We start from the raw sequence: 16,156 nt of genomic DNA, 5'->3' as shown, positions 1-16,156 counted from the left end.
CGAGTAACGCACGCGGAATTTGCGCTGGAAAAGTTTGTAATCATTGCAGGAATACAAGAGTTAAAATCATCGCTTTGCGTTATGTTACATCACTGTTTTCGCGGCTTGGTGAATAGTATTTAAATATAAAGCAATATCTGATAGTCAAAGATACTTTCTTCTCATAAGCAAGGACATTATATTATGGTGATTTACAATTTTAGAGGGATCGTGTCATATTTCTTGGGTTGCTTTAGGGCTCTCTAAAATTTCGCCTGCATTTACTTTCCACATCACGTCACGCCTAAAAGACATCCCATCCGAACATTTTTGAACTTACGCCCATAAATTCAAGTCCAAAATCAATTTGTAGTACGACTTCGAATTCCAAAAAGGTTTGTCTATTCGCGCTAGTCTTACTTGCTCTTTCGTACTGAGCGTGGAGGGACCTAGCGGACGTACTCAACATCAGTAGAAAGGATTTAGGAAGGGTGAAAACTGAGACACATCACAAGTAACTATCACAGGAAGGTAAAAAACATATGAAACCACATAAATACTGTCATTACTACCATAACACTGTTACAGGGACAAGCAAGAAGGAAGGCGAACGCACATTGGTGTTCATTTCATACGCAGTAGGGAGAGACTGCTGAGATAATTGAAAAAAGAAAGAAAGCTGTTATCAACTTTAAAAAAGGCTTTGTGCCACTTTGCTATATCTAGTATTTTAGTATTTTATTTACCATTAAAACATAAGCATTATTCTTGAGAACGTTGTACAAATCATTATTTTTAATGTTTACAAAATTTATAATAAGGAAATAGTGAAATAAAAGCTTACATAATGAGGTTGCTATTTTCAAAGCGTACCAGATTGTTGAACAACATAAGGATGTTCAGCATTAGACAAAAAAATCAGATACGTTAAGTTCTCTTTATTTCGAACTTAAAATTTACTCAAGAAATTAGGACCCAAAATTTAGAATTAAGTCAAAAGTATTTGCGATTCAAAGAAAATGTTGTTTCTTTCTACTTGCAGACAGCTTCTGATTTTTAACTCTTAATCTATGTTTTACTCATTCAGAAGTGATATTTCTCTTCTACGTAGTATAATAATGTATCTGGTTTCAGCGCATAGAGATGGTGAAAACTCGCAAAATATTTTCAGAGTTTTCTAAGTGTTACATATTACGCTGGCATCCTCATCATGACCACAATTTTCGATTCCCCAGCCTGCATGTACACAGTTCAATATAGAAGCTTCTCCTCCATGACAGTTTACGTTATCCATCCAGATGGGGTCAGATCCCTGACCGTATCGCGCGCTATGAGGAGCTGATGATGCACTGGGAAACCCAAGCTCACGGCACACCACATTAGCATCATTCATATCCCAGTCATCATCACACACTGTGCCCCACTGCCCATTGTGGTAAACCTCCACGCGGCCATAGCTAGCGCCACCATTTACCAAACGGACTGGCGTGTAACACTCCACGCTGGCGTCTCTACTGTGTGTACAATCATGGTCTCCCCATCCACGATGTCTACAGTCATATACATGAGACTCACCTCCTGAGCATGCCAGGTCGTCCATCCATATTGGACCAGTACCTTGACCGTGGGTGGCGCCACTGTAGGCTCGATTCGCTCGTGTGTAGCCAAGCTGCCTACACACTACGTTAGCATCGCTGATATCCCACGCATCGTCACAGATTGTCCCCCACTGCCCGTCATAGTAGACTTCAACCCTTCCAACGGCAGTGTTTCCACTGATACGTAAGGATCCAGCGGTAAGAACTAATAACAGAAGTGAAAGGAAAAGTACAAAGTGCATAAATTACCTAAGGTAACTGACATTGTTCTTCTATAACATTAAGTAACCGTTTACCGGATGACTTTAGATGAGAGTAAATTCAGCTCTAAAGCCTAGAGCCACCTTACATTATAAAAATCAGCGGGTGGCTCTGAATTGTTAATGGTTTGACTAACTTTTTTTCTTAACTTTTTTTTCCCTAACATAACCATTAGCACTCACGGAACTTGTCTATCGAGTAACACGCACATAAGACTTAACACTAACGGTGTTTCTAAGAGGAAATCGTGTTGCTATGGTAGCGTCATACGTCAAAGCCTCGTCTCAAAGTGGTGAAACATACCTGAACATTTAATTGAAAAATAACTGTCCTACGATCAATCAAAGAACTAATGTTTGAAAAGCTTGTTCCAGGCGTTCAGTTGATAAAACTACGATGGTAAACAGCGTGATAGCAGCGGAGGAGTGAAAAAACGAGGGAGGCTTGGGCCGGGTTATCCAACCCGACCCAAACTCCCTTCATTTTTTTCACGCCGTTTACTGTTGCTCTTAATTTTACCAACTGAACGCCTGGGACGGGCTAGTTTTTAAATTATAATCTTGAACCCCCTTGTGTTAAGGTTTACCTCGATATGCTGCTACAAAACCGTCGTACGTATTTGCGCCATCAGACGAAAACTTTACGTAGAGATTAACAGAAGAACTCGTGATGGGTGGCGGAAGAGAAGATCCACTCATTTTTCTAATCAGAGGCGACGACAGCGACCCACCATCGTACACAGACACGAAATCTGCAGACGATTCAGTACGAAAACTGAAGAAGACAAGTTCTATTACTGCATTGGAAGAAAAATTCCATCGACAATCCATATTGTTGCTATATTGCGAGTCAGCTTGAGTTATTCTGATGTATCCAGATGTACTTGTTGAGGTTGATAACACACAAGAGCTTGTTGCTGTCAGGCGTGGAGCTGTCGGAAAATAGGAAAATATAAGTAAGATAGGGCTTAAAGAGGTGGAAAAGAAGTCTTATCATGGACCAAGTACGGCCTCGCAAGCGCCATTACTGAAAAGCATGATGGTAAAAATTCCAGCGTGCGTGACATATGAGGTCCGCAAGTGATCGCTCGAGCTGGGCCGGAAAAAGCCGCGCAGTCCAACGTGAGGTAATACAGAGTAACAAACGCAAAAGCAACAACCAAATGAAGTAAATTGACTCGGTCAGTTGAGGCCGGATGGGAAAATATTTGGCTCGAGACATGACATACGGGCTAAGCACAGCATTTAGCCTTCCCGCTCGGGGGCACGGCATAAGAATGGAACGAGACGAAGGGTGTAAACCCGTTAGTCCTTAGAACAGATTAGATATAAACCTTGTGAAGCTCACTGAGAGAAATAAGCTTGAGGCTCTAGCCCTGAAGTGAGAAAGGACGAGCCAACCAACTATCACTATTGTCGATTATTTTACCTTCACATTTCGCCTTTCCATCCCCTACGTATCCTGGCAAACAGGTGCAGTTGTACGAACCAGGAACATTCACACATTGGCCTTGAGCATGACATGAAGATGAACCAGAGCTACACTCGTCAACGTCTGTTAAACAAAAGATTTGAATTTCATGTCATGACACTACGCGCTGCCTATTTACAATACAAGCAAGACATTTGGTTTAATTCTAAAATCAAAAGGAAGAAAATATAGCCAAATGTTTCCTTGCAAACATAAAAGGCTGAAATGATAAATAAAAGAGCTAGATTAGGATAGTTACACTTGTTACTTCATTTACTTACCAAACTGCAAGGTCTATAGATCACTTTAATTTCACTAAAATTAATACTTGGCGGAGAAAAACAGCCAGTCTCTTTATTCTAGCTAATACACGACAAAACCTGGCTGAGTTCATAACGAAAATATTAGATATAAAACACTGTTTTAGACCATTTAATCATTTAATCAATATTTAAACAGGGACATCACATTTAGTATAGCTAGTTTAAAGAGAGCCCTGTTAGACGTTGGCTATCTATTAGTTACATCACTTATAAACCTGTGCAACTTCTTCCGTTAAGGCGAAATCCAGCTGGACATTGGCAAGAGTACGAACCAAGACTATTCACACAAGTGGCGTTGACCGGGCATTCATGAGCAAATTCCTTGCATTCATTGTAGTCTACGAAGAAAAATGTAAGCAGAATCTTTGTGTTTTTAGTATCACTTCTCAGATGACATTTAGCATCATTTAACAAAGCTGTGTATTTAGGCTGCTAACGAAAGAACGTAAAGGAGAGAACTGTTACTGTTCGGGGAAGGGCTGTAATTCTCAGTCAAAATGTCAGAAAGATTTTTAAGAATTCCATCAGAGTACTATAATCAAACTATGTTTAGCAACTATAGTTTGTTTTGAAAAAATAATATTCCTTATTATAATGCATAAAATATCTTTGTTAACGCGTAACAAACACATTAATCCCCATTGGGCTTGAAAACATATTTGGTTTTTTATACTCAGATGTAAATTTGAAATTAAACCAAAAAAGGATAAGTAATGTAGGTACGAATGGGGTGCGCTTTGGAGTTAAGTTTTCCATGCAAAAAGACTTTTCAATTTTGTTTTGGCAAAAGACAGCCAAAATTAGTATATGAAGGAAAAAAAACAAATAGGGGTTTAGCAAAGATTTGACATCACCTGAAAGTTATTATAAATAGCACTCTTTTTTCATGGCCAGAATATTGGAACTACATTCAGAGCTTCTAGATTTCAATTTTTTTTCCTTGGAGAGCATGCCTCCGGACTATCCTAGGGGGGAAAAGAGATCGTAAGGCCCCTTCTCCGGGAACAGCCGCCTATTACACCATCGGAAGCCGCGTATGGGAAAAGGTATTGAAACTCGTGCGTTATAAAATCCAGGAAAGTATACGTGTTCCTCTTTTTCTCACAGAACTTTGCTCCGAGTAAATACAATTTTACCATCATCCGGATGACCTACCTTTCTTGCAAGTGAATTTATGACAGTCTGTGCAATTAACATTGTTCCATCTATACTTATGATTTGCAAGGAAACCAAGAGTATGGACGCAGTCCTCATCATGAAAATTGCTTGGTTGATGGCTCGCCCAGTAATGGAAATCAAACTGTGATCCATCACTCCACACGAATGTACCTTCAGTGCTCCTGTCAGAAAGGCCGAGCCAAGAGTGGTCGCCACCATGGAGACTCTGTATGTATACATTTTCTTCTTGACTGTGTATGCTGGGAAGATTAGCCCCAAGAGTGGCGCATGCTGCCTGGCTGCCACCCCAGGAATCACAGGAAGAAATTCTTCTGTAGCAGTATCCCTTATAATAGGCCCATCCTTCCTGACATATGTCTTTTGAGGAAAGGTTAAACGCATTTATTTCAATCACATTTTCTATAAGAAAACATTATGATGCACATGCTTTTTGTTCCAGTATGATTTGTATTGTTTACTCAAGTAAAATTGTTTCTGTTTCTTTTTTTTCTGTTTGTTTGTTTGTTTGTTTGTTTGTTCAGGTACTAATTTGTTTGTTTTCCTTGGCTTGCTTGTTTCCTTGTTCGTTCAAAATTCAAACCTAACGTTGATCGTAAACTTATGGTGCAAACCTCTAACTCACGCTCCAAAACACAGTTATTTAGGATACTACTTAGAAAACACCAATTCACAAAAGTTTACATAATTTCCATTTCTACCTTGTTCTTCATCGCCAGGCGGTATTTATAAAATCTTACAAAGCAATGAGAAGGGAAGAGGGGAGGTAAAGAAAACAAGTGTCGCAAGAAATGCGTCCGGAAACGGACCGCACCCTCTGATTAAAGTAACAAGATATTACCTGCTAATACTGCATATGATACAGTGAGTGGATCAAAGCGGTTGACAAAGACTTCCTTGACACATATTCTAAAGCCAGAGGTGGAGATGTACTGGTGAAAACAAAAATTAAAGGATATAAATACATCTTAAAGAATTACAAGGCTTACAAGAGCAAACGACAGAACTGCTTGAAAATTCGGTATTTTATCATTTGATAGGTATCCACACATGGAGCTCTCCTTGTCTTTTACTGCGATATCCTGGATTAATTCAGCAATACGTATAGCTAAGTAAGTTGCGGCATTAAAATGGCATGAAATGATATGATATTCTCGTCTGATCGTTCCTCTGTATGATTAAAAAGTAACAGTTTCTGTGTGCTCTGTTTAGTTTTATCTATTCATTCTTACACAGTTTCAAATTACCTCTATCCAGCTCACTATACCATTGCATTCTGCAGCAGCATTTCCTCCAGAAGTAGAATGTTTAGCAGTCAAAAGTACGGTTGGGGATTTGCTGTAACTACCAATGAAGCTCACATCCTATGGTCAAGAAAATCAAAGGTGAGCAAGTGTGTTTAGATTCAGACGTCAGTAACTCGTAAAACCTTATGGTCAATATTAACTTAAGAAAAATCAATTTGTTCACTGTATCGTCTTTTCATTAGCTAACAGAGAAAAATTGGAGGATGGAAACAGGGTTCTCAGTTACATCAACCATTTCTGCCCATAGCGAATGAAGACAAGCGAATTAGTGATTGTCAAGAGTAACCCCATTTTGCTTTCCAGTGTTCCCTCCGTTTTCCGCTCTCTCGCTTTTCACTTGTCTCCGCTAAGCGAAAGCCTAGCACAGGTTAGACTTCGCCTTGTTATGCACCCCATTGAAACTTCAAATCACCTTACAGAAGGCAAAGTTATGATTCTTAACAGGTGAAGCGTTGTTTTGAAAGCTGACATCATTGTGTTCCCTAAAGAGCGGTCTCTGAAGAGAATCAAACGCCAGCCAGTTCTGTAGGAAGGTACAAAAAAGAGAGAAAAATCATCAGTTTTTTTCACGGTAAATTGAGTTTCAGTTGAGCATTGAAATGAGTCAAAAGGACCGGTCGAGGAAAAGGAAAAAATGAGAACTTAGCGTGGAAAGAATCAAACTGCCTGATATGTGATTTTTACTTTTTAAATGCAAATGCCGAATTCTTTGCGAAATTCTTCTTTCCTGCCGTGTTCATTCTGCTGAGGAAAGGTTTTTATTCCCACCGAAAAATACTTTCGTAACAGAGACTCAATCTGTCAGCTTGAAGACGCTTTCTTTTTCTTTCTTGAATGACAAATAAATTCTGAGCATCTCCAAAAAACTTGAACAATCGGCTTATTCAACTGTTTGGATTAAACTATATTAAACCGCAATGCAAATTCAGCTAGTTATTCGTATGTTTGATATTACACAAATCGCTTCATAAAAATTACCACCCCGCGATAATTCTACTCATACCTTAATAGGGCTGGTTTGCCCAGCCGAAATATGGTACTTTAAAGTAAAAACAAAACAAAACAAAACAAAACAAAAAACAAAAAATAAATAAAAATATATATCCTGTAGTTTCCTGTTCCTATATTTTAATACTTGCCACAGAGATGTCATCATGAACCCCTGCAAAGTTTTGAAACTCTCGTAGACAAATCTTAAACGAACTCGCCGAGACATCTTCCAGCCACACGCTGGTAGCGTCATGTTTTAAGCCTGACCTGTAGTGTTCAGCAGTTACAATTACTGTTGGCGAGGCGGGGAACTTTCCCTGAAAAAAACAATTCGACGGGGATGTAAGGTGTATATTCAAGCAGAATGAATTCTCCAGATTAGATGATAAACGTGATCTTGCGTTGATTTATGCCAATTGGAGGCCGACCTGCGAGACACAGGAGCCTTCCCCCCCTCCACCTCTTTGGAGCGCGTTTAGGAGTACGCCCCGAACCTGTCAGACCCTGAACCTGTTAAGGAAAATAAATCCGTATTTTCGCTATTCTGATGAAAACAATCGACTTAGAGCATATCGATCATTTAGGAGGCAACGTCCTGACAGTATGTTTAGAATTACGGTGAAATGAAGCAATTCTTTTAAACACAAGAGTACACCACAACCATCAAGCTTGGGTTCCATTCCAAAAAGGACTCCTATGATACGCGGTACACCCTGTTCAGACCAAATAAAGGAGTCCCCCCCCCCTTCCCCCATCTTTTACAATCCATCAGTACAACATTTAACATACGCTTGGAAGGGTAATTGTTTGACAACTAGTTCCAGTCCACCATCTGGAGAACTTTTCTTCGCCAGCCACACCCCCAGAGGGAGCACCCTGATATGCGACCCAATCAACGCCGGCAAAGCTATCAGAGGGATAATCATTTCTACCAGCTCGAGTGACACAGGCTGTGAACTGCGTGGTGTTAACACTCTCAACCCAGGGTGTAGTGGCCTCGTGCACGATTGCGGGATCAGAATAATTAAAGTGATTAACAGTAAGTTGAACGTAGATTTTCTTGTGAGGATAAAATATGAAAGGAGCGAAGGTTATGGATTCACACTTATTCTCTGCCCAGGAAGGGACGTTCCGAAACTTATGTCTTCCTTTCTGAAGTGGAAAACCTGAAAATGAGCAGAAACAATTTAGTCCATGCCAAATCCACTCAGTAAATGGTACTGTGAGAGGACTAAGTTATTGTTACAAATGTAGAAATTCTCTTGCACTCTTTGGTCGATAAGTATTTTCGTTATGAGTTAATACAATGAAATAAATGCTACATGTACAGTGGTTGCTCGTTTCTAATCATCAAGCAGAGTACTAACAAAGTTCCTTTGAAGCAACCAGGAGACCCAGAGGAAGTTTCCATCATGTTGACGCCCAAAAAAGGACTGAATTTGTCAAAAACCAGTTTCATAACATTATGTTCCAAATGTACGTGTGTCTGTTTAGTGACGCTCTCGCTTGAGTTACCTTTCTTGTTAAATCCAGGTCAAAATCTGCCTCTCTTTACCTTCAACCTCACGGTTAACTAATTAGAATCATACTTCTGATACCTGTGCAACTTCCCGGATGATAATAAGAGTAGTTTCCTCTTGTTGTACAAATTTCTTTCTCCAGTAAGCAGAGATTTCTGAAAGTACGGCCGTTGGAGGCACAGACTTGTTCTTCGAATGATGGGCAGCTACTTTCACAGCGACATGTGACCTGCTGGGGACCCAAGGCAACGCAATGACTGTGATATTCACAGCTTACATTCCTACAGGGCTCGAGGTCTGCAGAGAGCAAGCATTTAACGCTGTTATTAAAGAAAGCTATATTGGAAAACGAACAAGAAGAAGAAAACACAGAAAAACACAGAAATGGTTGTTTTATACGTTAATTACCTCCTATGACTAAATAGTTCACATTTATATTTTCCCTCTGACCACCATAACCTGCGTCATCCTTAATACAAACTCGAAAGTAAGACTTGGTTACTTCCTATCAAACAAAAAGGTCGCACAAGGTAAGTTCTCATAAAAATTCCTTCATCCTAATAAATGAGGTGGAAGGAGGGTCAAGGGTCAAGAGGTATGAAAATTATTGTGAGAAGCCGAGAAACATCAGTCACTAATCGTATTGAATGGTTAACACTCTCCTTTACTCCAAGACGGAAAATACATCGTGCATTATAGATTGTATGAAAGTGATAAATGAGCAACATATACATGCCTCCATATCTTATTTAACTAGACTGACAGGTTGATGGATGCATATGGATACATGGATGCATGTATGCATTCATGTATGCTTCATGCATATATGCAATACATGCTTGTATACATGCATACATTCATGCATGTATACAAGCACACATCCATACATTCATACATACATGGGTGTGTATGCATGAGTGTATGTATGCATTTAAGCACGCACGCATGGATGTATGCATGCATAAATGTAGAGGAATGAAATGATGGATGGGCAAACGAATAAATGGATGGCTGAAGGAGTCATTCAATTTCATTTTTCGATGATGAAAATAAAACTTATCAAGGATAAAATGGAGTCTTCTTCTCGCTGTAAAGTTAACATCAATTTTTTTGCATAACCTCTACAACCATAGCAATTACGAAAGTGTACAATGGGTTGATATACCTCCAGCCAACTGACTAAGGGACCTTTTGCTTGACTTCCTAGGTTAACAGGGTTGTTGCGTCCATTGAGTACAGTTGTGAGAACAACTGGTGGCTTGTAAAATGGGTTTGTGAAGTTGATGTTCTGCAATAAATTAGAAAAAAAATCAATTTAGTGGAAGAAATGCAGATCTGATGATCAAAACGTACCTGACATACTAAAAATAATGGCGCTATATTACTGGGAAGACATGAATGCACTCAGTGCCATCTCTTATCTGCACATACCTCGCATAAGGCATAACTGTTTCTTGCATTTGGTGTCTCATATTCAGAAAACACAACTTCCGAGGATTCTTCTGCTCCCCACGAAGATGGATGATTCACATATGCCATCCAGTTCTAGGATTCAGTTGAAATAAAGACGTTGAAAAAATAATTTTACAATCTGTTTTCTTCCTTGCTCCAAATTCACAAGTGACTCACTTCTTGATGACCAAACTAGCTCGTCTCTCATAATTTTATCCGTATGAATATCCATTAGTTAATTGGATAATAATGAGTGAAGTAGTAGATCACTCGAGCCGAAGTTAACTCCGCTTAACTCGGATATTTCAGGCGTTGTTTCCCAGAAGGATGTCATGAAATGGTCTGAAATTGGACAGGCGCAACAAATGCTTATCCAAGTAAAATGAAAACAGAGTAGTGAAACATAGCCAATGTTGATGGTCTGGCTGTGGCATTTATTTTAATTTCCAAAGATATAGGTAAACTAACCACACCAAATGTTCGAAGCTCAAAAATTACTGTTTAAAAGGGTGAAATATTTTCTAAAACTTTTATTGGAACGAGAAGAAAGTTTATTAAAATTTTGATTGAACATGCCTGCAACAATATGCTTAACCTGAGTTTTATTGGGTTTATATCGAACAACGACCTGGTCCCACATACCACCACAAGGTTACTATGAGGTCCATCAAACGTCCTTGATTCCCTCAGACAAACTTCAAACTGACTTCTGGAGAGGCTTTCAATCCAAACGCTCATTGCGTCCTGTAATTGGTTTGAAGCAGTGTGTTTGACAGTTACTTGCACTTTAGGCAGCTGTGAGAAGACCTGATATGCAAAACTCCATCTATCAGCATATTTCATTTCTATGGTACCCACTAATATGGTTAGACGAGCTTTCTACCTCAGCAAAATAAAGGGTTACCATCGCACTTATCAAAAATTTCAAGGGAAGTGGTTGCCTTCTGATCGTGGTGATGTCTCGCATCAAACGGCTGCGGAGGAGACTACATATTAGTTGAAGACTTTTAATACTCTTGATGAATTTGTGAACATCATGGCGAGACTTATCAACCGAAGTAGACTCCTTTCATACATTACCTGAGGAAATGTGACTTGTTCACATTTTGTCCCGGTAGTAAACAGGCCGAAGCTGACTTTTCCATGATAAACTCCCGATTGTGAACCGTGGAACGCGAGCCAATCGATGGTGGTGTACCCTCTAGAGCTAAATCCTCCTTGCACCAGACAGGCTTTGAAATCAGCTGCAGTGACATCTTCAACCCAAACAAATGCAATATCGTTGGCAATAGATGAGATATTTCCATGGTTAAGAGAAGCGAACACATACGGAGCTCCACCGGAGAAACGGCTGCAAAATGTCACTGTCTGACAATGGCCTCCGCAACTTCCCTCCTGATTGATGGCAAGTTTTCCTGTCTCAACTCCTAGGAATAAAATTTGAAAACTTTCTGGTGCAATTAACCTATGAGTACTCGGTTACGTGAGGATTACTGTGTAATTTATTGAATGCTACTATAAGGTTTTGTAGGGATTTTCCAGTAGCTGTTTGTCTATTGCAGAATTGAATAGTAAGCGGATACTAATGATACGAGATATCAAGATACCAAGATAGAGGTCAAGTCAGTTTACGATAAAATTGCATGTCTCAAATTTTGTCTCATTTTACGAGACAAGAAAAAATCACCTGTACAACCCCGCCGTTCTTTTTGATAAATTATTTTCATTTTTTCAAAATCCGCTATTCTAGATAACGATTATAATCTAACATCTAATCTATAATATAACGATCTGGTTTAGTAGAGGTCAAATTGCCTCGAGAGAAAAGCGCTGACCAAGAGCAGTTTTCAAACCATTCTCTACTCCAATAGTCCAAGTTGACGTGCACGTATTTCATCTCAAAAACATGTCAGCCGAATTCGATTAAAATTAAAAAATCTCGTATGTTCATGAGATGGATAACGAAGCATAAAACGAAACTTTCTGGCGATGTACAAATAAAGTTTACTTGGTTAGGGCTGTATCTTTCTTTCGCAAACTTGAATTTACTCATTATGGCGAGAATTCCACTGGAATATCTATTATTCCCGGTCTAACATGTGCAAAAAGTCTGCAAACCAACGCTTATTTCGCGTGAGCCGATCAAATTGCATAATTTAGTCGTACGACCATGCGGAATTTACCAGAAAAAAAATTGTTGATAATTTGAGAAAGAGAAAAATTCCAGACTTTTTGATCAAACTAAGTTCGGTCCATAATTGGGGAAACATTTTTTTTTCTATAAAAGCTCGATTTCTTCTCACAGTGCGTCCCACACCTCAGACTCATGATCAGGCACTTGGTCATCCCATAATACGCCCTAACTTTTAATATTTTAAGAGAGGCAGTAAGACTCAATATACTACCCGCTAACTGCAGGGATTTTTTACTCTGATTGAAATTTGAACATATCGAGAAGAGAGAAAATGAAAGGTGGAATCACATGCTTTCCGGGTGAACGCATTGTTTCATCCTTCCCCAAAAATAAGTTGATTTATGAAAAAACAAAAGAAACCAACTATCCATTATATCAATCTTAATCATGGCCTTAAAGACGAACATTCTGTTTACCCATTTTTTAGCTCACTAAGCAGAAGTGTAATTTTTTTTCTAACAGTAAATAACACCGAAGATGACTCGGGAAACTTAGCGATTTTCAAAAGCAAATAAAGACATTGATATACATCGCTTTAGTGAAGAAATTGAACGCAATAAAATACCTTGCACGCTCGGTAAGTAAAAGCAGAGCCAACTCAAAAGAAACACGCCTTTGTTCCTAAAAAACATCATTGCTCTCAAATTTTGAAGTGAACACGACCATTTAGAAACGAACACTGTCACAGAAAGGAATGAAAAGTTGCTATTAGGCAAAAGTGCTTCTAGACATTGAATGACAGGTATCAATCTTATTGGAGTAGACGTTTGTTTCGGTTTGACTGATCGGCAATTTTACTCTTCTTTAAACAGAAATTAAAGAGCACATGGAAACTGATACAAGCTGTAAGCAGCATCCTCGACGAGGCAGCATTTAAGGTTTATCTATACACTACTGAATTCTTTCATCTATCAAATTGAATGTTCTTTTTTTGCAATATCCGAGAAATGGAATCGAATCGCGTAATTTTAAACAGGGACGCAACCTTTTAAATGAGGGTCAGTGAACAAGCAACACGTCTTAACTTGATTTAGAAACTGACTTTAAAAGATATTACATCCGTTAAAGTACTTGACCTTGAGCTAAATCAATAGATGGGATGGTGAGACAAGCCAGAACACATAAACTGAAAAACGCAAAATTAAGACCGTTTTTGTGCATCCTTTCAACCTAAATCTCTTGCTACTGGTAAATTCAAATTGACAAGCGAACTTACGTCCGCGATGATGAAAAGTTGCTCATTGGAAACGAGCTCATAATGATATTTATTTTCCCCTAGTCGTTTAGGAATCATTCTCAATCTTTAAAATGATTTCAGTGTGCAAATTGTTGTTGGATGAGACTTGTTTTAAATTTTCAAGCAAACTGCTTGTTCGTTGCGCAAGTAAATTTATGTGGTGGCTTAAAGACTCCGGGAATGTGACTCGACCAGCATCAGAAATCGAAATCACTTCTCGTTCTGTCCGTGGCAATTTCTCGAAACTCGCGATGTCTTCCAAATATCTATAGTAGTTTTGAGTTTATTTAAGCCACAATGCAGCCGAAAAAGAAGCAAATGTGATTTAGATATAACTAAACGCTTTGGTACCCATTAAAGAGACATAAATTCATGTTTATTGAACGCCTCACATTTTAAAGTCAAAGGCTATAACTATAAAATATACAACGACGATAGAAAAGGTGATGAAAGCGCATGAATACCTTCAGTAACTATAACCTTCCAAGGTTACTAGTGTAGCAGAGAAGACAATCCGAACGCACAATATATATCACGGTTTGATCAAATGAAGTACGTAATCAAAATTACAAACGAAATAAGGAGATCGGTGTGAAATCGCAGATGAGGAGGGCGAAGTAAGATTGAAGATAGCATAGTTATGATTGATAGTAACGTTGTAGCTGAATTTGTGTGGTTTGAACTAAAAGAAAATGCACGAGAAACTAATCTAAGAAAATATCCCTGACAAATGTAACACTAGCCTAATTAACAATGAAGCGATTATAAAGGGAACTGAAAGCGAGAAATAAATCGATGTACGTTAAAAAAAAGAAAAGGAAATATCTTAAATGAGAAATAAAGAAAAACTTACTTTGGTTTAGCTCCTAATGATTGTAGCGGATGGTACATGAATGGCAGGCAAAATTGGTGGCGTCGACAGCAACTTAAGGCGATGAAATCTGGTACATGTGCTTAAATGAAACTGACTGAAATAAAAACTTATTAAGTAATAATCATTAACCAACGAAGAAATAATAGACCGGAACAAACATGACGCGTTTCGAAACTAACAGGAACGAGCCTATCCCTAACACTTTGCATACCAAAATAAGCTCCCCTTTGCATACCTAATAAAAAAAGCTACGAGGGATCAGTTTAAGATTACCATAACATCTAAACAAGGTTTCGATAATGTGGTTACTGTATTTCCTCGAATAAGCTCCTGGGAGCTTATTCAAAATTTTGGCTTAAGGGAGAGGCGCTTCATGGAAGGAAGGCGCTTAGTCGAGGGGAGGGAGACGCTTATCATTCCCCTGTACTGATTTCAATCTAGTTGAGGCTTAACAAGGTTTTATGCAAAGCGGCAACAGAGACAGGTTTTCCTTCCATTCCTACTATTTAAGAAAGTCAGGGAGGAGGTGTCTAGGAGTCGGTGCATTTTCTAGGGTGGGTGCTTATTTCCAAGGAAATACAGTCCCGGTATTGCCTTTTCTTTATATTTTCTAAAAACGGCTCTTGGAAATCATAACCACTGCCGCTGAGGCCATCTTCAAATTACTGCTAACGTGTGTTTTGTATCATGTAGAACAATGCAATGCAAATTCATGGAAAAAACGCGCCTCATATGATGAGTTGACAAGTTAATGAGATACCTAGAGGTAAACCTTCAGTTGTGACCCTGAAAGTGGATATAAAATTCCAGGTTTAAAGGTTGCTTGTTCTAGAAACAGGCTATTGAAATCTTTTAGAGGAATCGACGAAACTGTGTAACCCACTGAGCTATTTAAGAGCTAATGTCAACATGCATCAGACAAACAGCGGCAAGTCTCCAAAATTCGCTTTCTCTCCTACTTTCATATTTTGTAGCCCAATATGTCCTAATAATTGTGGTGTAGTTTTTTGGTAAAAATATATTTCGGTTTTCGAGAATTGATTTTTTTCGTTCGACCGCTTAAATATGCAAATTTTCATCGTGAATATAGCCTGAGTTGTGTGACCTCGTGTAACGAATTTACTTGACCTCTGATATTCCTGTCAACATAATCCTTTGTTTTATCATCTAAACTTACCACTATAACACTCTTACCTTAATTATTTATGATTTTATAAGACCAGTAAGCTGTTTCGGTTATCAGATTACGCTTGGGTATTACTTTCTAAAATATTACTCTCAGTTACTGTAACCTGACTAACGTTTCAACCGAGAATCTCTATCGTCACTGTTATTTTTCTTATCATGCCAAAAACACGCCGCTCTTCGTATACCATAGCTTTCAGGATAAAAGTTTTCGCGGAGGCTAAAGCTGTAGAAAACAGCTCGGAGGTCGCTTGAGATTATGGACTTAGCGAGTCCATGGTGCTCGTCCCCTCGTCCCCTCGTCCCCTCGTCCCCTCGTCCCCTCGTCCCCTCGTCCCCTCGTCCCCTCGTCCCCTCGTCCCCTCGTCCCCTCGTCCCCTCGTCCCCTCGTCCCCTCGTCCCCTCGTCCCCTCGTCCCCTCGTCCCCTCGTCCCCTCGTCCCCTCGTCCCCTCGTCCCCTCGTCCCCTCGTCCCCTCGTCCCCTCGTCCCCTCGTCCCCGCGTCCCCTCGTCCCCGCGTCCCCGCGTCCCCGCGTCCCCGCGTTCCCTCGTTCCTTCGTTCCTTCCTCCTTTCGTCCCTCCGTTCCTTCG

At 39.5% G+C, this 16,156-nt stretch overlaps 1 protein-coding gene across 1 annotated transcript; it reads right to left on the bottom strand.

The window, feature by feature from the left end:
• Positions 1 to 681: 681 nt before the first annotated feature.
• On the bottom strand, positions 682 to 12,973 carry LOC149051100 (uncharacterized). The gene is made up of 17 exons (XM_089196625.1): positions 12,836 to 12,973; positions 11,157 to 11,503; positions 10,719 to 10,883; positions 10,056 to 10,169; positions 9,790 to 9,912; positions 9,033 to 9,129; positions 8,703 to 8,921; positions 7,894 to 8,270; positions 7,254 to 7,421; positions 6,527 to 6,637; positions 6,055 to 6,171; positions 5,649 to 5,739; positions 4,787 to 5,167; positions 3,847 to 3,969; positions 3,267 to 3,392; positions 2,425 to 2,769; positions 682 to 1,782 (listed from the first exon to the last, which is right to left on the bottom strand). The coding sequence occupies exons 1-17, from the start codon at positions 12,903 to 12,905 to the stop codon at positions 1,157 to 1,159; spliced, it is 3,600 nt and encodes a 1,199-aa protein (XP_089052751.1). The 5' UTR covers positions 12,906 to 12,973; the 3' UTR covers positions 682 to 1,156.
• Between the last annotated feature and the right edge of the window lie 3,183 nt (positions 12,974 to 16,156).

Source organism: Pocillopora damicornis, chromosome 2 (assembly GCF_964200805.1).
Source record: "Pocillopora damicornis chromosome 2, jaPocDami1.2, whole genome shotgun sequence".
In the NCBI taxonomy this organism is placed as follows: Eukaryota; Metazoa; Cnidaria; class Anthozoa; order Scleractinia; family Pocilloporidae; genus Pocillopora; species Pocillopora damicornis.
The sequence above is the reverse complement of the archived record's forward strand: the minus strand, read 5'-3'. Positions and strand labels throughout refer to the sequence as shown.

Bases quoted from the DNA above. Each gene is read 5' to 3' on its own strand.
- LOC149051100 (XM_089196625.1), bottom strand. From the start codon at position 12,905: ATGATGTTTTTTAGGAACAAAGGCGTGTTTCTTTTGAGTTGGCTCTGC. The intron at 8,922-9,032 runs GTAATTAACGTA...TGCTCTCTGCAG, and splicing joins GAACTATTTAGTCATAGGAG to ACCTCGAGCCCTGTAGGAAT. The intron at 5,740-6,054 runs GTAATTTGAAAC...TGTTTTCACCAG, and splicing joins GTATAGTGAGCTGGATAGAG to TACATCTCCACCTCTGGCTT.